Here is a 25,914-nt window from a genome sequence, read left to right as displayed (position 1 = left end):
TTACGGTTTTGTAATCTACTAGTGAAGACCTTTAATTTGATATGCATATCGACCTATGCTTACGTTAAAAATTTTCTTTCGATTCCTAGGGCTGTGCCCCCTGAGGAGTAAGCGTATAATAGCTATGCAAATTTAATTAATCTTCGAACCACTCTCATTATTGGCTCGGTTGTCCGTTTGAGTTCAAATTTGCGGCATTATATTCTGCTAGTAAAGACCTTTAATTTGATTTACATGTCAACCTATGCTTCTGTTTAAGATTTTCTTCTGACTCCTTGCGGGACGTCCCCATGATATGACAGAAAACTAATATTTCCTTTAAAAAGTAGATTTTTAGGTGTGGTGTTGATGTACCAAATCTTATTGATTTATCTGTTGTCGTTTTGAAAATATCAAACCGGTCCGGGACTTTTGGGACAGTCTGTATCTTACTAATATTATAAATCTGAAAGTTTGTGAGTTTGTGTGTATGTTTGTGTGTATGTTTGTGTGTATGTTTGTGTGTGTGTTTGTTGCTCAATCACACATAAACTACTGGACGGATTGGGCTGAAATTTGGCATGATGATAGCTCACATTCCCGATTAACATTAAAGCATATTCTTATCTCAAAAACCCTTTCGGGCTCCGCCCCAGTGGCTCTGTAGTTCCCCATGTTAATCTTATGATTTTTCATATTTAAAAGGAATTAATGAATCTTAACAGCTGTTTCAATTAAATAAGTTGGTTCTGTTCTATGATGTGCAATAGCATAAAAGTTACAAGGATTACCAAGAGGGTGCAGCACTATTAATTTTTTTTTAAATTTATGACAACAGCTAATTTCCAACCAAAAGGTGAGTGAGCGTAGCGAACGAACTTCAACCTGGAGGCGAGTTAGCGTAGCGAACGAGCTAACCTGAAGGCAAGTGAGCGCAGCGAACGAGCTCCAACCTAAAGGTGAGTGAGCGTAGCGAACGAACATCAACCAGGACGTGAATGAGCCATGCGAATACTTATGAAGTTAAACGGGGCGAAGCCCGCGGGTACAGCTAGTATATATATATATATGTGTCCGTGAACACGATAACTTGAGTAATTTTTATCCGATTTTGATGAAATTTGGTTTCAAGGTGTAAGGCGGGATAAACTTGAATGAGTTCGCGATCCAGCATGATCGGACCATGGGAACAGGGTTTTATGGGGTAAAAATTGGTTTTTCTCACTTTTGACCCTCAAAACACAAAATTTCCCAATTTTTCTCTAAACCTTCTTAAAGAGCTTAAAAATCAAACAATTCAGTATATCAAAGTGTTTTTGTACGGTTATTGGTTACGGAGAAAACTAAAAAAATGGTAAATTTAAAATTCCCATGTTATTCTTATGGAAAATATTGTAAAATGTTGTAGTTTGCTTGTTTATGGATATCTTTTGATCAAACTTGGCAAATATATTCATTTTATACTAAGCAATAATTATTTTACTTAAAACACACACTTTATTAGTTTCCTTGTAGCAGCAAACCTAGGTACTCGTTAAACCTAATGTTATTTAAATAGATCAATTGAAAATCAATTCAGCCAAATGGAAATTCGCTTAGGCGTCAGGTTTGCTGCGGCGGGGGTATTTTTATTTTCGTGTAGTTATTTAACAAAATATTGCTCATTCTCAATAGTTATTTGTGTTACTAGTGGGCAAAGTGGCACTTTGCTGCACACGAGAGCAATGTTTACGAGAGAGATGTTTGGAATGATCTCGAGTGCAGCAAAGGCCTTTTGCACTCGTGTTACACATTATATTTTTCCTACAGTCACTTTAAAGCATATAAATAATTAGTCTTTCAAACACTATAGGCCTACAACACGTTTTTAGGTTCAGCTGGCAACACAAATAGGTGCCCTAGAGAAAGTAGTACCCGGTCCGTATCACTCCGCTATTTTTCCTCGGCAAGAAATGTGCTCCACGACTTGAGAATATAGTTCCGTATGTTTTGTAATTTGAAGTGGTTTCCGCGCCTAAAAAAATGCTCTAAAGGTATTTTCTTGTTTATTAAGATCGTAGGAATGTTTTAAAAACGTTTAAAAGAAAAGTCCAGAAAGTTCAGAAATACCGAAACTATAAACACGAAATGACAGGTTAAATCGTAGTTATAATAGTCAATCAGCTGCTCATAGTATTATTATCTTTAAGTGTTGCCAACCTATTTCCAAGTGTACACGGATTACGTGCATAATAGAACCACGCTGTTTTGTGTTGTTTCGTTGGAATCCTGATGTGTGCCAAAGTATAAACCGTACGACAAAGTATAAACCGTACGACAAAGTATAAATATGCAGCAATTAGCAGCTTTCTGTACTATAAACAGTACGAGGAAGCCAACTTTGTCGGGTGACTGTAGGAAAAATATTTTTTGACACTATTTTCTTCAAATTTACTCCACAAATACAAACAGTTTCAGCTATTTCTGAAATATCGATATCTGACATAAAAACCACTGTCACTAAAACCAGCCAACACAGAAGAACTGCACACTAATTATACATGCTATCGCTTATTTTAGTTATTCGCTAATTCCACCTAATTCAATCAAGATGGTGGTAGCCACGCCGCTATTGGTTGATGAGCGCTAAGCTAAAAGCGCTAGCCGCTAGCCCCGCCTTCCGATTGTCTGTTGCAAAAATATTATCAACTAGCTGTGTGTTCTACGGACGGGGATCTTATAGTAGTCAGTTGAAACCTAATTATATAAAGAACAGCAGTTGGTTTGCATATTTTCAGATGTGCTGGCAAAACTATTATATATAAACCTAATATAATGACATATAAAGAAAAAGCAAAACTTGTACTGTAAGACATCAGTTATATTGAATACTACTGTAATAAATAAGGTGCAACACTAACGATAACTAATTTGTAAATAGTGATGTGTTGGTACGTAAAAATTATTCTTGTTGGTACCACCGGTTCTAAGGAAAAACCCAGTACCAAAAACCAACGTTTACAGTTAAGAACTATAGTACATCTATTAAATTGTCAATTATCAAAGTCAAATAAAAGAATAGTCAATTTCAGTACAACATTTCCATCACTATTTATTTACTCATTTTTTAACATTATTAAAACATGTGATAATTAATCTTCACAAATAAACCATACAACAGAAATATAAAGATTAATCAATGGTCATACATATATATGAAATTAGTCATTAACATCTTTCCCCTCCTCAGGTAGAATGGCAATTTTTGTCATCGGACGCCAAAAAGTACCTTTTGGTGTTGTGATGTCAACAACTCTTACTTGTCCATCTCGACCGGGGTATAGGGCAGATAATCTTCCAAGGGGCCAGGTGTTACGTGCATTGTCTTCGTCTACGATTATTGCCAAGTCGTCAACTTCAGGTGGAACAGTTCTTTTATGCCATTTGCATTCCCTTGTCAAGCAGGGCAAATACTCATGAATCCATCTTTTCCAAAAGTTGTCCAGTAGGGTCTTATCTCGAGTTAGTTGCCTTCTGCAAAGTTTGTCTTCATTGATATCTATTTTGAAGGCTTCTTTAAGAAAATGGTTTGAAGTGAGCGGGTCTGGATCGAGTGGGTCAATTGGTACATTAGTCAGTGGCCTTGAATTGATGATAAATTCTATTCGAACAAGAAAGGTTTGAAGTTCTTCATCCTTAGGATACTGGGAACGCATGACAAATTTTAATGCGGTTTTAACTGATCTGATGAGTCTCTCCCAGCATCCGCCCATATGTGGGGCTCGAGGAGGAATAAAGTTCCATTTGATACCTTGCCTGGATATGACCCTCTGAATGTGAACATTGTTTAAACACTTAGTAGCATTCCTGAGTTCTTTGTCACTCCCAACAAAGTTTGTCCCATTGTCCGAGAACATCTCCGATGGACAGGGTCTTCGGCTGATGAAACGTTGGATTGCCATGATACAACTTTCTGTGTTCAAAGAATGTGCAACTTCCAAGTGGACAGCTCTAGTTGTCAAACATGTGAACAAAACTCCCCAACGTTTCTCGTGTCTCCTCCCTACAGTAACTTCTATCGGCCCAAAGTAATCTACTCCAGTGTAGAAGAACGGGTGGCTAGTTCTTGTTACTCTGAATTCTGGTAGAGGCGCCATTTGGGAGAGAACAGGCTTCGCACAATTCAATCTGCACCTCATGCACTCTTTCTTAATTTTCTTTAGAAGTGGTCTTAGATTTGTTATCCAGAATCTTTCTCTTATCTTGCACCCAACTGTCTCGAGACCTTGATGGAAACATTCATTATGATACATTTGTCCTATCAATCTCGAAGTAAAGTGTCGGCCATCCAATATTATAAGATTTTTCTGATCTTCCGTCAGTTCGGGTGAGTTTGAGGTTCTTGTCGACATTCTTAAAATGTTGTTACAATCCAAATATGGGGAGAATGAATAAATGCGGCTTGACTTCGGAATGGACTTCTTTCTCATCAAAAGTTTCCTTTCTTCACCAAAGGTTTCATCCTGTGCAGATTTTAAAAGAATTTCTTCGGCAGCTTTCAGTTCTTTAAGTTCCAGCTCAACGATGCTGTTGTAGTCTATTGGTCCAAATTGAAGTTGAGTTTTGTCGTCTGATTTGCACCTCGATTTTAAGCTATTGACATATCTCAAAATCCAAGCAACAATTCTAGTCGGTTTCACCCATGACGAGAACTTTGAAATGTCAATTATTTTTGCTTCGTCATCTGCATGTAAGCCGGTAAACTGGCGTTTGGTTTCATGGTCTTCTTTCACTTGTAGATTCGGTGGTTGTGTGGGCCAGTGTTCACAGTTTAAAGATAGAAATTGGGGACCATGGAGCCATATGTTTTGAATGTCAGACTTGAACCTTTTCATGCTTCTAGTTGCATAGTCGGCAGGGTTCAATTTTGTGGGGACCCATTTCCAGTCTTCTGCTGAAGAAAGTTCTTGGATTTCTCCAATTCTATTAGAGACAAACTGTTTATAGTTTTTTGGATCTGACTTAATCCAGTGTAGGACTGTTTGGGAAACAGACCAATACGTTTTCTTTTGGATTGAAACGCCCAAATCTTGTTCGGCAGCAGAAGCTACTCTACATCCTAAAACGGCAGCTTGGAGTTCCAGTCTAGGTATAGTCAGGTTCTTGATGGGTGCCACCTTGGCACGTGACATGATCAATGCCGTTTCGTAAGTGTCTTTGTTCTCCTGACGCAGATATGCAGTTGCAGCAAAAGCTTCTTCGCTTGCGTCAACAAATATGTGAAGTTCAACTGAGTCACTGACTTGTGTGTTGAAGTAGCACCTTTGTATTTTCAGTGTTCGAAGACTTTTGACTTCATCCATCCAAGCTTTCCACTTCAGACTAAGTTCAGGTGTCACATCATCCCAACCTAGTTTTGTTCTCCATATATCTTGAACCAGTAGTCTCCCTTTTACTGTGGTAGGGGCAATGAGACCTACAGGATCGAAAATTGACATAGCTGCTTTAAGAATCTCTCGTTTCGTCGGATACTCAGATTCGAGAAATTCAAGTTTTTCGACATTGCGATGAAACACAAAGCAGTCAGATTCAGCGTCCCACCATAATCCAAGTACTCGTTCTGTACGAAGTCGAGTATCGGGCATCAAATGTTTGGCTTGGCTAGCTTTCAGGTTTTCAGGAATTTTCTAAAGTACTTGTTTTGAATTAGACATCCAGTTACAACTTTGGAACCCTCCGGCTCTATGTATCTAAATTATTTCTTGAACACGTCGTTTAGCTTTCTCTTCTGTGTCGGTTGAATCTAGCAGGTCGTCCATATATTCTTTAGTCAGTATGGAATTACTAGCTTAAGGATACAAAGATTGAAACTGTCTTGCGTTGTGGTTTACAACAAACAGTGCAGAGCTTGGTGAACATGTTGCTCCGAAGGTCATCGCTTTCATTATGTAGGTATCTGGGGGTTTGGTTTTGTCTTTTCGCCACAGAAATCTTTGTGAGTCAACGTCTTCATCTCTTATATTTACTTGGTGAAACATCTCCTTTATATCTCCCACGATGGCAAATTTTCCCAACCGGAATTTCAACAGCACAGATGGCAGTGGATTCAAATAATCAGGGCCGCTGAGTCTTCATCATTGAACGAAACTCCGTGAGATTTAGCAGCAGCATCAAAAACCAATCTTATTTTGTTAGGTTTGTTCAGGTTCGATACTCCAAAGTGGGGTAGATAGAATGTTCGACCTGTTATGATAGAAGCTTTTTCAGGGCTGAGTTTTGTAATATATCCTTTTTCGATATATTCGTCAATCTTGGTTGTATAAGCTTCTTTAAATTCCAGATCTTTTTCCATTTTCTTTTCAAGAGTATTTAATCTTCTCAGAGCATTGTCATAGCTTGGAGGAAAATTAAATTTGTCATCTTTCCATAAAAGACCAACTTCGTAATGATCTTCTATGTTTTCTTTATGGTATCCTCAAGAATTGATACTCCACGTTCTTCTTCTATTGACAATTTCAGGTTATTTGATCTAGTTTCTCCATATTTCTCTAATTCAAAGGATTTCTTTACCATGTCATGAAGTGAAGATTCTTCATATGAGAGTAGGGTAAAATTTTCATCCACACGATCTCTGAATTGTGCACACTTCCCATGTAGAGTCCAACCAAGAAGGCACCATGACAGTACTGGGGCGTTAGTAGGACCTTCAATAATCTTACGAGATAGAATAAGGTCACAATTGTCTTGACCTATCAAGAGAGTGAGCCTGACACTCGCTATTGGAAGTGGTTGGTTGATCGAGTCTAAGTGTGGCCAGCTCTTCCTCAATTTGACACTGTCTATTTGTTGGTGTGGTAAGTCTAAAGTGGACTGAGTTCTAACCCCTTTCAATGTAAAGATTCATCCTCATAAAATCCTTTTATTTTTAGATCTATTCTCTTTGATTTAGATTCAAAATGTCTTGTGTTGTTAGACCAACATGTTGTCAAAGGAACAATCTCACCCTTGATACCAAGTTCATCGGCAATTGATGAATCCAGAAGTGATACAGTCGAGCCGTCGTCTAAAAGGTCATAAGTATCTACCTGGGACTTGGGACCGTACAACGTGACAGGACAAACACGAAGCAAAACACGGTTTGATATGTTATTCTCAAAATGATTACCGATTACTTCATCTCTAGATTTTAACTCTCCCTCATTTCTTTTCATTGGAGGTCGTTCAAGATTGGGGTTATGTAAGAGACGGTGATGGTACAGCTTACAACCGTTTATACTACAAGCTCTTTTAGATTTACAAAATTTAAGTTGATGTCGTTTGAAACATGAAAAGCATAGCTTTTTCTCACCTACCATTTTCCACCTTTCGGAAATATCAGCTTTCCGAAGTATAGAGCATTTGTCATTTTCGTGCTTACCACCGCAGAACTCGCAGGTGGGCCAACTGCGGGAACTGCTGCTTTTGAAGAGTTGGTCAACACAGGTTTGAAGTCATTTTTCTTTCTAGTCGGGACGTCCTTGTTTGGATGAAAATAGATACTCATGATAGAACATTGTCTCTCTAACCAATCTGAAAAATCACTTAGGCTAGGTCTAGTTAAACACATACTGCTCACATGTTGAGCCCAATGGTACTTCATTTGATAAGGCAATTTTCCTAACAGTTCACTGAGTAGTTGAGGGTTTGTCATGTAGTACTCCATATGAAGGGACTCAGCTGTCGAGGTAAAGTTAAGAATGGTTGTAGAAAACTCGATGAGGCCAACAATATCGTCTTCAGTTACAGGGGCTAGCATTCTAGTTTGGTTCATCATTGACTCAATGATCAAATCAAATCAAATCAAATAATTTATTTAGCCAAAATTTTAACAAAACAAGTTGCATTAGCTAAGTCACATTATTTTTAAAAGATGCCTTACATAGATCTACAATATATACAGGTATTTAAAAAATGGCTTACATTATACTACAAATTACATCAAAGACTTATAAATCAACATTTTCAATTGCATTCCTAGAGCTGATATGATTTATGAATTCCTGGACGCTGTAAGAGGTAAAATTTATCAAAAGAGATTTTAATCATTTTTTAAATTTTGGAAGGTTTGGTTCTAGCTTAAGAGAAAGTGGAAGAGAATTGAAAAGTTTTATTCCATAGTACTGTAAGTGTCTTTTGAAAAATGTCGTAGAATGTTTAGGGATTGGTAATGTGTGTGAGTTTCGCAAAGTGTAGTGGTTTTTGACAGAAACGTTAAATTGAGCAAGTTCTTGTTTTACAAATGTTAAGGATTCAAGAATATAAATGGATGGAAATGTCAAAATTTTTGAATGAGCAAAATATTTACGGCATGATTTATGCTTTTGCAAAGAGAAAATAGTCCTCATAGCCATTTTTTGAAGTTTAAACAAAATGTTGGTCTGCTGGCACTCACATCCCCAAATAGGAACGGCGTATGCTAAGTGGGGATAAATGAGCCCATAGTATGCAGTCAGCAGTACCTCCAGATTTTCATTGTTCTTGAGGTTACGCAAAACGAAAATACCAGAGCTAAGTTTCATTGCAATGTGTTTCATATGGCCATGAAAACTAAGTCTCTCGTCCAAGATCAATCCAAGAAACTTGACATTTGGTGTTGGATGAACTTCGGTTTCGTCGAGAAGGAGACTGAATCCATTTGAGCGATTTGATAAGCGGAAGTTAATGAGTTGTGTTTTGTCTGTGTTAATTTTCAATGAGCTGTCGTCAAACCATTGGATTATACTGTTTGCTTCCAAAAAACTAATTTGTTCTAAATTGAGAAAATCAGAGCTAGAAATCGAAAGAGAGGTGTCGTCGGCGAACAATGATAGATTTGAGGATGTTGTGCAGGAAGAAAGGTTGTTAATAAAAATTAGAAAAAGGACTGGTCCCAGGACGGAGCCTTGAGGAACCCCCCTTGCAACAGAATTCTCAGCAGAAGGGTAGGATCTAACTCACCCAGCCTCATCTACTGCCCTTATCTCTACATATTGACTCCTGTCACAAAGAAATGACCTGACCCAATCCAAAGCCAATCCTCTCACGCCCACATTGCTCATTCTTTTGAGCAATAAGTTATGGTCTACCATGTCAAAGGCTTTGCTTAAGTCAAAAAATAAACCAGCAGAATAGTTTGCAGCATCTAATTCACAAACAACCTTGTTTATTAATTTAAACATCGCTGAAGTGGTAGATTTGCCCTTTGTAAATCCATGCTGGTTTTCGGATATATTATTTGTCCTGAAAAAATCCCACAGCCTTATCACCATGATTTTTTCAAGTATCTTTGAAAACACAGACACTACTGATATGGGCCTATAGCTATTGCAAAGCATTGGATCTCCTTTTTTGAATATAGGCCTGACCACTGACACCTTCAGCGCTTGGGGAAACGATCCACTAGAGAATGAAGTGTTAATTAAATGACAAAGGGGTTTTATCAGATATGGTGCAATCTTTTTAAGTAAATACGGAGATATTTCATCAGCCCCTGAAGACTTTTTATTTTTTAGACTTTTAATGACACTTAAAATTTCCTTTTCGCTAGTTGGACGTAAAAAGAGTGAACCAACAGCTCTTTTATTAATATCTGTATTATTGGATGAAGTATGTCTTAAGTATTTACCCGTATCTGAAAAGAAGTTGTTAAGCTGATTGGAAATGCATTTGGGGTCTCTGATGACTTCGCCACTATCATTTTTGAGAATTATTTCTGTGGGATTCGTTTTGGTAGATGGTCGTCTATGATTTATTATGTTCCATATAGTTTTTGCTTTATTGTCTGAACCCTCAATTCTCTTTAAAGTGTCCTCTGACTTTATTTGTCTTATTAAACGTCTATACTGATTTTTCAACTTTTTGTAATGGTGAACCAAGTAGTGGGACGAATCAAGATTTTTGTTTTGTTATATAGGGCAAACAGCTGTTCCTTAAACTTCGTAACCTCAGGTGACTTTATCTTTTTTCTAGTTGTATTTTTATAGATTTTTTTGTACTTCATGGGGAAAGATTTTTCGAATAAATATTTAATTTTGCTTAAAAATGTGTCAAACTTGGATTGCAAATCTGCTGCATCATAAACTTCATCCCAGTTTTCTTTTGAGATAAAATATGAGAATAAGTCCATGTTAGAATTAGAAAACAATCTTTCATACTTTAAAAAGGTTTTCGGAGCTAATGGAGTGGTATTGAATTGCAAGATTGCAGTTTGAGCGCTGTGATCTGATAGGCCTGAGTCTATGACAAAGCCCTTGACGTTACTCTTGTTTGTATACACATGGTCTATGAGACTACGAGACCCATTGACTTCTCTAGTGTAAGTTGTTATAATATTATGAAGATCAAATGAGGCCAGCTTTGACGTAAGCTGTTGAGCAATAAGTGTGTCACAAGCAAGGTTTATGTTAATGTCACCCATAACAACAATTGTGTTGTGGCGATTATAATATTTATTGATACAGTCAGTTATAATATCGAAAAACTCTGCATGCATGTTTGAAGGGGGTCTATATACAGCCAACAGCAAAATTGTCTCATCATCATCTATGGTTATTGAAACAGAAGCAAGCTCACAAATACCCTCTTTTGAGAACTCATCACAATCAAGAGGTTTGCAGTCAACTCCGGGTTTGGCCCATATGCCGGCTCCCCCGCCTTTCATTCCTGATCTGCAGAAAGATGTTATGCACATGTATTCGTTGATTGCGGAGTTTTCAGCTTCTTCTGCTTTTAAAAAGTGTTCGGTTAGACAGATAAAGTCTGGACATTCATCGTCAACAAATATCTCCAACTCGTTTATTTTGCTTAACAATCCTCTTATATTTTGATGCAGGAACTTGAGGCTTGTGTGCGCGGACCCCACCCTCCTCCGAGATAGATTGCCCAGGGGATTTCGGATGGTTTTTGGGCTTCTCCTAAAAAATGTTTATTGACAAAAACACGTTTGGTAGATGATCTATGGGCTTGGAAAGAACTGACTCGATTATTAGTAGGGATTGTGTCGGAAGGGGTTTTCTGTGACTTTAAGGTACGGGTAGCAGGAGGGGGGCAGGTGATTGGGGAACGTACTCCAGGTGGAGTTGTTAAGGAAGCAGCTATTAGTTCGGCTAGGGCTACTTTTCCTCTCATGTTGAGGTGTAACCCATGTTTGGTGAACTGGTGGCGGGATAGAGACTGCAATGATACAAAGGAGACATGTTGGTGACAATTTGACAGGGATAAGAGGTCATTATTTACTCTGTCCACAACGGGGTTTATGGAAGGAGAGTCATGTCTAGGTGGTAGGCCAACAAGAATAATCCCAGGATTTGACACAATTTTTAAGAAAGAATCTAGCTCCGGCAAAAAACTGTTACAGCGTTCAGTCACATCAAAATTGTTGGTACCAGCTATAATAACAATTACATTTCCACTACCTAGACGTCTGTCTTTATCGATACCAGCTAGTACCTGTTCCATATTACCTTTAGCGTTAACAGTACCAGACACATTAAACCTACTTTTTAACTTCTCCCCTAAGATCCAAGAGAGACCCCTACCGTGACTATCACTATATATTTTCAGGTGAGGTAAGGTCTCGTGAGAAGGATTATTAGGCTCAGGTCTAGGGCTCGGGAGAGAGGTACTAGGCTCTACTACAAAAGTATTTATTATTTTTTTGTTTTTTTGACTTGCTCACCTTTTGTTGTTTTTTCTTAGATTTTGAGATAGGTTTGTGGAGGGGGTGGAGAGGTTTTAATACATTTACATTATTATTTTCCCTCTCAAGAACTTTAAACCGATTAGTACAGTTGACAACGGTTTGCTTGTGAGAAGACATTTTAACATTGAATTTACTTTGTTTCCTGTTTTTTCTTATTACCTTTTTCCATTTTTCAGGGACATTCATTGATGTCTCAATACAATTGACACTGTCTGAGATAGTCTCATTAACACCGTTAACACTGTTGCTAATATTTCCAATGGTTGGTTCTACAGTTTTGACAAGAGGGAGTACTTTAGATACACTTGCTTGGGACTCAGATGACGAGGGATTGTCATTAGCTAAAATATTACAAGATACCTCGTTGAAACCTTTATACCAGTCAACAAATGAAAACTCTTTCCCTAAAGTCAGGTTTTTGCAAAAACCCTCGTAAATGAACTTGGTATTCACCAGAACACTTAGACCACATTCGTAGTGATTTTTTTGCTGAGTACAACTCAACTCATGGAAACAGCTATCTTTAAATCCCAGTTTAGAAGCTACATGTTTTGCAGCAAGTGAATTTGTAACTGGGAGAGAGTCTAGATGGTATACTAACTGGCGGGATATATCGACATACAATAGACTCCAGTGCGTACCAGTGTCGTCCTGAAGAGTAGCTAAGTTATTACTAATACATAAAAAAGCATAGTTTACTTGATGGAACTTTAAGTCAGCTAGAAGATTTTTTACATCATTAGTAGCTCCATGTTTTACTACTTACATGATAAACTCGGGCTTACCGAAACGCATCTGTAACGTTTTAATTATGGCATGCAAGTTTTTACTGGAAACAAAAAGAGGTTTCACCATTTTAAAGGCTTCGCCTTCAAGACAGTTTCTAAGTCTAGCTAGATTGTCATCATCAGAATACAATTTTACGGTATTTTCAAATGCAGAAAAGAACATAGGCCACTCATCTGGTCTACCACTAAAGTTTGGTAGTTGTTGGCGGCAAAGAGAGGTTGGTTGAATAGCTTTTTTGACCGAATCTGCTAGTAATTGTGCAGCCGTGGTCATAGCGGTTGATGAACACTGATGAACTGTCGGTTCATTATCATTCAGCCACTTTACGACTTTACTCTCAGATTCTCTCTCCTCTCTCTGAGATATTAAGCTTTGACTTATGCTTACCTCAGATCCGCAGACTTGACTACCATTTGCCGATAGTGATTTCATAGAAGCCCTTATTTCCAGCATTTGCTTACGTCGCTCTAGCTCCCTCTTGTCTCTCAGCCGTTGTCGCTCCATTTCCTTCTCCAGCCGTTGTCGCTCCATTTCCTTCTCCAACCGTTGTCGCTCCATATCCTTCTCCTCCATCAGTCTTTGTCTTTCCATCTCCTTTTCTTCATTTTCTCGTTCCAGTTTTTGTATTTCCTCCAACTTTTCAAGTTCTATTTCCATTTGTCTCCTGCTGCTTGATGTTGCTGATTTACTTTTTGTTTTCCTTGAACTACTAGAAGTAATGCTGGGTTGTCTCAATGCTACTCCTTGAATGTCATTGTTTCCATTCTCAGAAACATTCTTTGATAATTTGTCTGTATCATGATTTTCATTCTGATCAGGGGTATACCTTTTTGGAGGTTTAACTTGCCTATTACTTTTTCTGTAAGACATGGTTCTTTTTTAGTTTCGGCACCAATATTAAATTGTCAATTATCAAAGTCAAATAAAAGAATAGTCAATTTCAGTACAACATTTCCATCACTATTTATTTACTCATTTTTTAGCGAATTTCCCATATAGGGAATAAGCTATTACCGTAGGTCTCATGGTAAGACCACCTAGACCCGGGACCGATTTACTTTTTTGTTTTGAGGTCCCCAGAGGCCAAAAACACCATCCGTTCAAATTCATATATATATATATGTGTCCGTTAGCGCGATAACTCGAGCAAAATTGATCCGATTTTGATGAAATTTGGTACAAACGTGTAAACCTACATTTATTCGAACGAGTTCGCGAACCAGCATAATCGGACCATGGGATCAGGGGTTTATGGGAGGTTTTATGGGGTAAAAATGGGTTTTTCTCATTTTTGACCCTAAAAACTTTAAATTTCTAAATTTCTCTCTAGACCATTTTGAAGAGCTTAAAAAAACAAATAATTTAGTATATTGAAGTGTTTTTGAATGTTCATTGACTACGGAGAAAATTAAAAAAATTGTAAATTTAAAATTTCCATGTTATTCTTATGGAGAATAAATAAACTGTTCTAGTTTGCTTGTTTATTGATATATTTTAATCAAATTTGGCAATTTGGTTTATTTCATACTAAGCTATCAATATTTCAATTGAAAAAACACACCTCAACATCTTCCCCGTAGCAGCAAACCTAACTACTCACTAAAATTAATGTTATTTAAAAATGGAAATAAATCTGAAAATTTATAGGGAATATTTTAGTAGAAATCAAGCGGGGCAAATGGAAATTCGCTTAGTATGCAGGTTTGCTGCGACGGGGGTATTTAACATTATTAAAACATGTGATAATTAATCTTCACAAATAAACCATACAACAGAAATATAAATATTAATCAATGGTCATACATATATATGAAATTAGTCATTAACAACATCCGACCAATTAAATGCGTTAATCCAGTGCCAAGGCTATTGATCTCTCTTGGTTTTGGATTTTCTGACAAAAAGTTATCGAAAATCAAATTTATTTTCCATTAATTGAATTATTTGTAAACAACTTTTAATGTAAACATTTTGGTGACAGTTTGAAAAAAACAACCTCATCCAAACAGCTTTTTGTTATTTAAAAGATTGCGTATTCTCTAAACTATGTTTCGTATATGTAGTTAACATAAGAAGGAAATGTGAAAAAATCACACAATGTTGTGTTTTTTAACGTTTTAATTTGATTTCCTAAGTAGGTAGGCCATGTATTGTAGGGAAAAGTACCGGTATCAAGGATCGTCGTCGAATAGGTTGTCATGAATAATTGGGTAGGCCTACATACCCAAGATACAGTCTATGGGCTTATTGGCTGTATGGTCCAGCGATTGCAGCACATAGCGGTGAGTAGAAACTGAAAGTGACACATTGGAAAAGCGAGTTTAGCATAATCCGTAAACCGGCAAACCTCTGTTACAATCACCCACTGCAGTTATGATTTTTCACTTTACACTTCACACAACCGCTATTGAAACGCCGTCAATGAGTGAAAATCTTGTTAGTAACCTATTGGCGACGATGATTTTATAAATGTAAGTTCCCAGCCCTGTTCCCAACACTTATTCAAGGTCTTTTTCCTGGTTCAGAACAATTTTATACACAAAGAATCTCTAATTTCATTTACGGTTAACAATACACATTATTGAACTTTAGATTAATTAAATCCTTTATGTAAGGAGAATCGTTTTTAATCTCACTTGGTTTGGATTTTGCTTTCAAAACGTTATTGGAAATGTTTGCGGTATTTGTAAACAACATTTAATGTAAACATATCAGTGACAGCTAGAAAAAATAATCTTGATCCGAACAGCTGTTCGTTATTTCATAGATGATTATGGGATGGACATTGGGAGAAAACTTGACAAAAATCGTACAAAATCGGGTTTTAAACATCCGTCATTTTATTTAAAAAATAGTGTGGCCATATTTTAATGACTAAAGACAATCTCACCAATCCAGTGAATACATTAAAATGATTTGGATCTTGATAGGTACTCTCGTTTTTCAGGAGAAGGCCGCGTAAAATGCCTCTTGGGCCGTAACAGACAGACCGACAGACAGAAATAGAGATGAGTCTTGTTTCGGCTTCTTTAATGTATAAAACGGAAAAATAATCTAAAAATTTAGAATTTTGAGCAATGTACAGACAAAACTCTAATTTTATTTACATAGATGGATTATTTATATTAATGGTGGCACAATAACAGAATGAATGAAGTAATATTTTTATTTCTCATAATATTACAGTAGACCCCCTCTTAACCGACCCTAATGGGACCAAACCTAGGTCGGATAACTCAAAAGGTCGGATAAAACGGACAATCCCTAAAATCATAACACAATGAAGTGCTATTCATTTGGAATTATATAATCATTATTTTGAAATCATAATTGCATTATTTATCAAGTAAACTACTCTTATCTCCTTTTTCCTATTGATAGAAAAGTCACAAATAAACACAAAACACGGTTAAGTCAAATAGGCCTACTTTCAGTGGAATATATTTTAATACTAGGCAAGAGTCAATAAAATTCCTATTTTAATAACTTTAGTACTGTAATTTATTAATTGATGCTTTACAAATCCATCGTAATACGGTACAGAACCTTTTGTCAAAATTAAAGATACAAGCAACCATTTTGTTACAAGACAGGACGTTTATTTATTGCCTCTCACTGGAGGCTCGAGGCACAAAAACTATCTTGACCTTGGAGCTGTTAACCCCCCTTCCCTGCCCTCCTTACAAGTTGCGTTGTTTGTTTACTCCAGCGATAAGATAATCAGTTCTCAAAATCGTAACACACTTTATTATGTTATACATTTGCCGCACAGACAACAAACAGATCAGATGCGCTCGAGCTACGAACGATGATGACAAACTGACAATAGGCTGTGCTATATTTTTTGTGAGCAACACAAAATAACTTATTCTTAGTCATATCCTGTGGAGATAAGCGTATGGTTCGGCTCTCATCGCCCAGCGTGGGAGCGGAAATGCCGAGATTCCTAGAAAGCGGCGGTTAAAACGAGCTGCTCTCAAAGCAAGGTCGGTTAAAACAAACTGTATTATTTTACGATCGGAGGCGGATAATCCGATTATCGGTTAATACGAGGTCGGTTAAGAGGGGGTCTACTGTACATAGTAAACATGTAAATAAAACACATACTTAAAATTCATAGTAAACTACAGCAAAATTATTAAAACTAAAAGGAAGTTAGTTGTGCAGTACGCTGCACCAGTATGGAATGCATCGTCACATGCAAAAAAGTTTGACATTGCAGTCAATGATGGCTCGGATTGTAACTGGGTGTTTGAAACCAACCCCAGTACACAAACTCTATCCTATCATAGGGATCGCCCCTCCATCAATCCGACGTGATGTCGCTGCTGACACAGAAAGGACTAAGCAAGAGACAGACCCTCGTCACCCATTACACGGCCACCAACCTGCAGAGCGACGGCTTCGGTCCAGAAAGAGCTTTTTATCACGGACACAAGTCCTGGATGGATCACTCTCAAGCAATCGGGTGGCAAGGTGGGAGGCCACATTGACTAACCCTCCCATACCAGCCAGGGAGGAACTGGCTCCTGGTGGAGGCCTTCATTACACGGTGGGGAGGACCCTAAATCGAATTAGGGTCGAGGTACTAAAATGCAAGACAAACATGCAGAAATGGGGTCTCCTACAAGACAAGAAAACATCTTGTGTGCGTGTGGTGCTGTTCAGGATCCTGGCCATCTGCTGATCTGCCCACGCCTAGACCAGTCTTGCACATTAGATGATCTTTTACATGCGAATGACAAAGCCATATCGGTAGCTAATTTTTGGAAAAGCGAAGTCTGATTTCCGAACACGGAAAGTAAGTACTAAAAGGAAAAGGCATTTCTGTTTTAGGCTACTGTAGTTAGTTATGAAGACATTAAGTCGTGTAGTGTGCACTGTGTACATGTAAACTTGTTGGTTGGATTGTAGTAAATAGTTAACTTGTCTTCAAAATGCATTCAATGCTGTGCTGCTGGCTGTAATGATATTACTTATTACGGTATAAAATAATACCCCCGCCGCAGGAAACCTGCAGACTAAGTGAATTTCAAATTGTCTGATTACATTTTTACCAAAATATTTCCATAAATAAGACATATTTATCCCCAATTTTTGAATTACATTAGATTTAATGAGATTAAATGACTAAATTTGCCAAATTTTATATATATACATCCATAAACAAGTAAACTACAATAGTTTTAATTTTTTCCATAAGAATAACATGGGAACTTAAAATGACACTATTTTTGAATTTTCTCCGTGACTGTAGGCGTACAACAGCGGTTCAATATAGTAAATTATTTCTTTTTTTATGCTTTACAAAACGGTTCAGAAAGAAATTTCAAAACTTTTTGTTTTTAGGGTCAAATATGGGAAAACTCCATTTTTACCCCATAAAACTCCCCATAAACCCCCATTCCCATGGTCCGATTATGCTGGTTCGCGAACTCGTTCAAATAAACGTAGGTTTACACGATTGTACCAAATTTGATCAAAATCAAATCATTTTTGCTCGAGTTATCGCGCTAACGGACACACATATATGTATATACTAGCTGTACCCGCGGGCTTTGCCCCGTTTAACTTCATAAGTATTCGCATGGCTCATTCACGTCCTGGTTGAAGTTCGCTCGCTACGCTCACTCACCTTTAGGTTGGAGCTCGTTTGCTGCGCTCACTTGCCTTCAGGTTAGCTCGTTCGCTACGCTAACTCGCCTCCGGGTTGAAGTTCGTTCGCTACGCTCACTCACCTTTTGGTTGGAATTTAGCTGTTGTCATAAATAAATAAAAAAAATAGTGCTGCACCCTGTTGGTAATCCTTGTAACCTTTATGCTATTGAACATCACAGAACAGAATCAACTTGTTTAATTGAAACAGCTGTTAAGATTCAGTACCTGGGGACCGAGCTTTGCTCAGGTAAAATCGTTAGTTTAATATGAAAGCAGTCTTAGTATTGCAGATACATTAATCCATTCCCAAACTCCACACTGCTCACCTTTACTACTTCGTTCACCACTTCCTACGTCGTGGGTCTGTTTCCTTCCCTTCCCATAGCATTTTAAGATTGCAGATACCTTAATCCAATCGTCATAAACAGTTCCCGAACTCCGGACTGCTCGCCTTTTCTATTTCCTTCACCACTTCCTACGTCGCGGACCTTTTTCCCTCCCTTCTCATAGCATTTTAAGATTGCAGAAACCTTAATCTAATCGTCATAAACAGATCCCACACTCCAGACTACTCGCTTTGACTACTTCCTTCACCACTTCCTACGTCGCGGCCCTGTTTACCTCCCTCCCCATATCATTTTAAGATTGCAGATACCTTAATCTAATCTTCAAAAGCAGTTCCCACACTCCGGACTACTCGCCTGGACTACTTCCTTCACCACTTCCTACGTCGCAAACTTGTTTCCCCCCTTCACATAGCATTTTAAGATTGCAAATATCATAAATCAATCGTCATAAACAGTTCCCACACTCCGGACTACTCACCTTGACTACTTCCTTCACCACTTCCTACGTCGCGGACCTGTTTCCCTCCCATCCCATAGAATTTTAAGATTGCAAATACCTTAATCTTATCTTCAAAAACAGTTCACACACTCCAGACTACTCGCTTTGACTACTTCCTTCACCACTTCCTACGTCGCGGACCTGTTTCCCTCCCTTCCCATAGCATTTTAGGATTGCAAATATCTTAATCTAATCGTCGTAAACAGTTTCCACACTCCAGACTGCTCACCTTTTACTACTTCCTTCATCACTTCCTACGTCACGGACCTGTTTCCCTCCCTTTACATTGCATTTTAAAATTTCAGATACCGTAATCCAATCGTCATAAACAGATCCCACACTCCACACTGCTACCCTTGACTTTATCAAGTTCAGTTTAATCTTTGCTTAATAGTAACAACTGATGTTTTTCCTTTGTACTGTATTTTGTTTTCCTAGTATACCTACTGTGGATAGAGAACTTCTGCACATGCGCAAGCTAAGGTGCCCGTGGGTACAGAACGTCAAGTTATGTCTTAAAATGTAAACAAAATGACAACAATGGCGGAATGTTTTCTCATAAGGCCCATGTTAAATTTTCAAAAGTTTGTACTCATATTATGGCGAAAATAGATTTTTCCTGGCTATACCACTGGTCTAGAACTTATTTTTGACCCAGAACTTAGTTATTCCGTAAATATAAACGTTTTTGTTAGAGCCGATTCCCAGATCGAAGTAACAATTATTCAAACTTTACTCGTATTATATATAGGATTAATTCCTTTTAAATATGAAAAATCATAAGATTAACATGGGGAACTACAGAGCCACTAGGGCGGAGCCTGAAAGGGTTTTTGAGATAAGAATATGCTTTAATGTTAAACGGGAATGTGAGCTATCATCATGCCAAATTTCAGCCCAATCCGTCCAGTAGTTTATGCGTGATTGAGCAACATACACACACACAAACACACACACAAACTCACAAACTTTCAGATGTATGATATCAGTAAGATATGAATTTGAACGGATGGTGTTTTTGGCCTCTAGGGACCTCAAAACAAAAAATTAAATCGGTCCCGGGTCCAGGTCTTACCATAAGTACTACTGAGCCGTGCGAGTTGGCGGCTCAGGTCTTCTATTACATGAATATGTTTTTTTTAAGGCGGAAGTGTCCGCTTGTTTCATTCGCAGGCCGTTGAGCTTCTAGAAGCTTCTCGAACGTTCCAACGTTCCAGTTCTTCTCGTCAATTTCCGGTTTCGTGGGGCCGTTTGGGTTGTCGGCTACTGTCAGTCTTCTTGGGTTACGTCTACGACTCGCTACTTTTCTCCATCTTGTTGATTTTTTATAAGTTGTAATACCATCGTGCTATGTTGTCTTCAAGATTTGTTCGGAGTTTTTATAAAGGGGCAAGCAACTAAGAATGTTGTCGTAATTCGATTATGTTGGGGCTCCCGGGCCATGACTGACACCAGCCTGATCTGAGACCCGTGATGAGGCCATGAAGAGAGGACCGAGGACCACACACACACACATCCTGCTGACCATGTAAGAAGTTACCGCTGCCGGCGTTTCATGCCAGGTGGTGTTTTTCCATTTTATTAACAACCATAGACTTAGAAATACCCGATTAAATTCTACAACTTTTTCTGCATTCCGTTTACCCGTCAAATGGTTTTAGTGTGTGGGACATCCTCGGTCCAGCCTCAATTGTTAGCCCATGTAATTTTACTTCAGTGTTCTTTTTAACACCAATCTATTAATTATTAATGTTTCAGTATTTTCTTTTGTAACTTAGCCTAGTTAGATTTTATTTCAGTTTTCTTGACCGGCCTAGTGGGCACAATTGGTTAAACCTTGTCTCTAAATTTTACTAATTCGGCCTTTCTTTCTAAATTTGCCCCTAGTGCCTAAGTTAGGTTCTGATATAAATTTAAAATAAATATCTCATTTGAATTCTTGTCTATTTGACTTTGTAATTATTGTGTCATGACTTACGCTTGATCGTCAATTGTTTAACTGTTTTAAGGTGAACTAAGTTATTCACCATTTAGTAGGCCTAGCATTTATTATCATTCTGTCAGTGTAATTGAAGTTATTAATTTGTTACCAACCAATATTGAGTAGGCTACTGGAAATGGTTTGTAATGATACTTGTATATATATTTGACTGAAATTAAATTTATATTTTGTTATTTTTGTGTTGTTTAATTACCTCTGGAGCTTTGTGACTGCTTATGACGGTTGGGCAGCCATGGGCCGAACCTGGTTAGGTTAGGTTAAGGGTCTAGTGTGTTTCACTACGGTAATAGCTTATTCCCTATGTGGGAAATTCGCTAAAAGGAACACATGTAGAGCTTTCAGTTATAACTGAACTTTTGTACTTTTTGGGAATGTATGTATATTTCTTGAGGGTAACCAAAACGCATATTAACCTGCTTGAAATAATTCAGTTGGCCTACATTAATTATTAGCTATGCGATACTACACTACATCTTGCGGGGCAGCGCTACTCGCCCGCCGCGACATAAAACTGAGATTTGGTCGTTCTGTTCAACCCAAAATTATAACAAAACTAAGCATGATAGAAAGAAAAGTTAAATAGAAAGCGTAAATTATATTTAACTAGCTGTTACCCACGGGTACCCGTTTGACTTCATAAGTATTAAAAAAAAAAAAAAAAACTATTGATCGGTTAAGATAAGCTGAAATAAACAAAACAGAATACAGCATTACAAACAAATAATCACACAAGATTTTAAAAAGGTAATAAATTGAAAGAATAATATACAAATAAGAACAGCTGAGGTATTTTTAACATTAAGTACAGTATATGGAATGTTCCCTTTGGAAAGCAATTATGACCTTAAATGGCAATTTATGAAAAAACTCGTATTAATTTCGCGCAAGGTTTCTCGTCATGACGAACATTTTGAGTATGCGGTTTATGGGGGTGTGACTTGTAGTTTTCTCAAAAGTTCATGGGTACTTTTGGCTTTATATATAGACTAGCTGTTGTACCCGTGCTTTGCAACGGGAAGAGGACACAAAATTGAAACATTTCAATCTTTACATCTGTTGCATATAATAGTTACACATCCGCCAACGCTTTTAGAAACGAAATTCAACTTTTATGGCCTTTAATAGAAACGTTTAAGTTATGACTTTAAATCTGGTAAGTAGTGGGTACTACCATTTCATCTCCCTTAATGACATATCTTTTTATTTATTATTGACATTTTAAATTTCAATTTTGAATTTATTTCTAATTATTAAATTTAAATGAACATTTTTTTTAAATTTCACTCTTCTTTATATTAAATCACAAATCCTTCCATCTTCAGTATCTTCACTCACAATAAATCATTAGCAAAACTAAGTCAGCTGTTATAAACTTTAGAAATATTGCTGTGCCTTACCAATACAGTCTTTAGAAGTATTAAAGAAACTATATCTATAGGTACTATAAAACATTTTAAACAAATAATTTAGCATTAAAGACAGTAGACAAAACTAATATGATTATAAAAACATCAAGGACTAAAAAATGTAACAGAAAATACAGTATATGTTTCACTGCATCCCTGATTCTACTCTACAAAAATATCAACAAACAACTTAATATACAAACCAGTTTTTTTAATCAGTTCCATCGTCCATTGCCTTTACATATTGCACACTTACCATTAAGTAAACATAGTAACAGATATTTCATTGATTTTAGAAACAAAGGAACACAGTTTACTGCTTAGTTTTATGATATTTTCCTTGGTTTAATTTAATCAGTGGTGTGGCAAAACACAAATAATAAATTTATCAAATAAAGTAAATGTGAACTGAAAGCTATGTTAAGATAAAATAAGAGTATTTTGTATTACCATTTGATAATTAATTATAGTTAAACATATACAACAGATAAAAAAAAAAACAAAAATCAACGACGTACAATTTAGTTATTGATGATGTTCTTTAGTTTAATTTAAGCATAGGTTTAACAAAACACAATAACTTAATTTACCTAAATATACATATAAAAAAAAACAATGTGATGTGCAAGTTATGTTTAGTTAATCTAACACATGTTAAGCAGTTAGAATTTATTTAAAGTAGCCTCCAAATTCATATAAAACATCTATACATTGTAATTTTCATACTTTTTCCATGAAATCATATAAATAATAGTATTTTCATAACTTAGACGCTTTGAAAAAATTCAAAGCAGAGCCGGAGTTGATACCGGGAGTACAGCAACGGTTATGGAATCTTTTTTTTATATAATCATTGACATAGTTTTAGAATAAATAATCCATGATAAAAGGTTAGATTAAAATAAACCTACCTCATAGTTATGGAAAATATTATATTTAATTTCTTTGTATCAGCTGTCTGAAGTTGTGAAATATGCAGTTTAGCAGTTCTTCTTGTTTACATTTAAATGTCAAAGCAAATTTAAACAAACATTGTTAGTGTTCTCATCACAGCCATGGAGACCAATCAATATTTACTTTTAAAATCTTCACCTCAGAACTTTTGAAATGTGAATAGTCCTATAATCGTCCTTGGTATGGTAACTATATTTTTGTAAAATTTTAGCCCAGTTGGTTCAGTAGTTTTTGCACCTATTAGTAATACACATACAGACAGACACCATCAGATTTTTATATAATAGTATAGATATAGATAATAGTATAGATTATCTACAACTTTCTCACTGACGAAACTTCTCTGACCAAGAAACAAAAATTTTAGTAGGCGACTAACTTTTTCACTTATCTTTTCCAAACTTTTTCCATTATTTTAATTTTAAAAATATGTATATATACTACCAAATGACATTTTAAATTTCAAAACCATACCATTGGCATGAAGGGTTCATTCCCTAGCTCTGTATTAAATTTCAAAATTTTATCTCAACTGTAAGGGTGTAAAAATGCAGTATATTTAAACCGCGACCACTAGTTCGGTACTACCGTAACGGTGAAACAGCCGGGAGTTAATGCTCGGTGCGAAGTTGCCAATTCTCGCTGGCCGCGGCCTGTAGTAAAAGGTGGCCGTGCCAAAACGCAAAGCTTATTCCGCATTAGGGCTCGGAGGATGTACAATGATCTCCCCCAAAGATTTAAGTCTTGTGAACCGTCCGCTTTTAAAAAGAAAGTTAAAGCCTGGCTAGTCGACCGACCACTGTACTCATTTGACGAATATTTTGATGCGTTCCACCGAGTATAGGCTCAACACCATCTTGCCTAAAGTATTGTAAGTGTAAATATTATTTTTAGTTTATCCTTGACACAGTCTACCCAGAAATTCTGGATAGACGTCGCAGTATGTATTAAAGGGATAACTATCAGCAAATATAACGCGAAAATTGAAACGTTCGGCAGTTCGAAACTGCTTCAGTAGGCCAAGTTTATTCTGCAAAATGTGAAACTCATTAATGTAAATTTGTAACCTTATTTTTGATGAGTATTAGTACTAAGTAGCCTAAATTAGTCGGCGGGAATTTCGTACTTTTTAGCCTGGAAAACCCGGAAAAATGTGTGAATTTTGTTTATAGATTCTGCTGACAACCCTGCAGTTGTAGAGAAGATTAAACAAGTGCTAATTAAAAATATTTATGTCATTATTATGGAGAATAAGTAAACTGTAGTATTTCATAAATAGGAAATACATCTGGCAATTTTAATGGAATATTTTAGTGAAAATCTAGCCAGGTAAATGAAAATTCTGCAGGTATGCTTCGGCGTGGGTATTTTTCAAATAGTGCAGTAAACAAATAAAAGTGTATCATAAACGTGGCTTTAAAGCATTGCCACAGATAACATATTATTATGCATGCCACCAAATACAAGTTGATGTTTTTTTTTTTTTTTTGCTGGGTTTAGGAAAAATTAATTATTAAAGTAAATGGTCGTTCTAATCCCAATGTCCATGTTGGCAGGTCATTTGACTTTGAGGTGGAGCTCAAATCCACCGTTGTCCACACTTTCAGCAGTATTGAGAAGGAAGAGTACACTAAGCTGTTTGACTTCATTGCCTCTAAAAAACTGAGAGTCAAAAATCGTGGCAAAAATGTGAGTTAGTTGCATGTTAGAACCTCTGTAGATAATTTTGCTGTCATAAATAAGAACATTTGTTTTAGCGAATTTTCTATAAAGAGAATAGAACGTGGTAAGACCTGGACCCGGGACCAATTTATTTTTAGGTCCCCAGAGGCCAAAAACACTGTCATTTCAAATTAAAATCCATACAGTACATGTGTGTGTGTCAGTTAGCATGATAACTTGAGCAAAAATTATCTAATTTTGGTGAAATTTGGTATAAACGTGTAAACCTACACATATTCAAAAGAGTTATGATTACGTAGCTGCGCGAACTGGACGAATGTTTAGTAATTCGCTATGCACACACTTTCTTTTATACGCCTTGCTGAATTAGTGCCCTTATAACTACAGGAATATTGATTTTAGAAAAAAATAGTCATACCTTAAAAAAACTGTTTCAAGATAATGACTGTATTTTAAACACCAGAGTTTAAATTTAATGCCAAAATCTTTTTTAAAGAATCAACCTTTTTTTGTAGAACATGTCATCCGAAAAAATTTGACTAGGACCTTAATAAAATGTTACACCATTGTAGCATGGTAGGCTTTACTCTGTGAAACACATAAATTTATCAACATTCCACTGCGTTTGAAAGTAATAATTGGATTAATGAGTGTTTGGTATCCAGGACAAGCCGAGCTACGCAGATGACTTTGGTGATAGTGACCAGGAGGGGGCTCCAGACGCTTACCTCGCGCGGGTCAAGCGAGAGGCAGAGGAGAGAGACGAGGATGACGGTGGTAGTGAGGAAGACGAGAGCACGGATGAGGATTTCAACCCAAACTTGGCTGAAAGTGATGTTGCTGAAGAGTAAGTAAACATCTAAAATTCTAGTTAAATATAGGAAAGCTGTTGTTTAGGA

The 25,914-nt window shown here is 36.9% G+C and overlaps 1 protein-coding gene across 1 annotated transcript in view; it reads left to right on the top strand.

Annotated features, from left to right (window-relative positions):
* LOC128982944 (FACT complex subunit Ssrp1) overlaps positions 1–25,914 on the top strand; it is a 124,437-nt gene that overhangs the window by 55,487 nt on the left and 43,036 nt on the right. Inside the window, exons 9-10 of the mRNA XM_054402040.1 lie at positions 24,889–25,021; positions 25,681–25,862. Of these exons, the coding sequence (XP_054258015.1) occupies positions 24,889–25,021; positions 25,681–25,862 (315 nt within the window). The remainder of the gene's footprint in view (positions 1–24,888; positions 25,022–25,680; positions 25,863–25,914) is intronic.

The sequence above is a fragment of the Macrosteles quadrilineatus genome, unplaced genomic scaffold (assembly GCF_028750875.1).
Source record: "Macrosteles quadrilineatus isolate MER2022 unplaced genomic scaffold, UCM_ALF_1.0 Scaffold_1__1_contigs__length_201487025, whole genome shotgun sequence".
NCBI lineage: Eukaryota > Metazoa > Arthropoda > Insecta > Hemiptera > Cicadellidae > Macrosteles > Macrosteles quadrilineatus.
The sequence above is the reverse complement of the archived record's forward strand: the minus strand, read 5'-3'. Positions and strand labels throughout refer to the sequence as shown.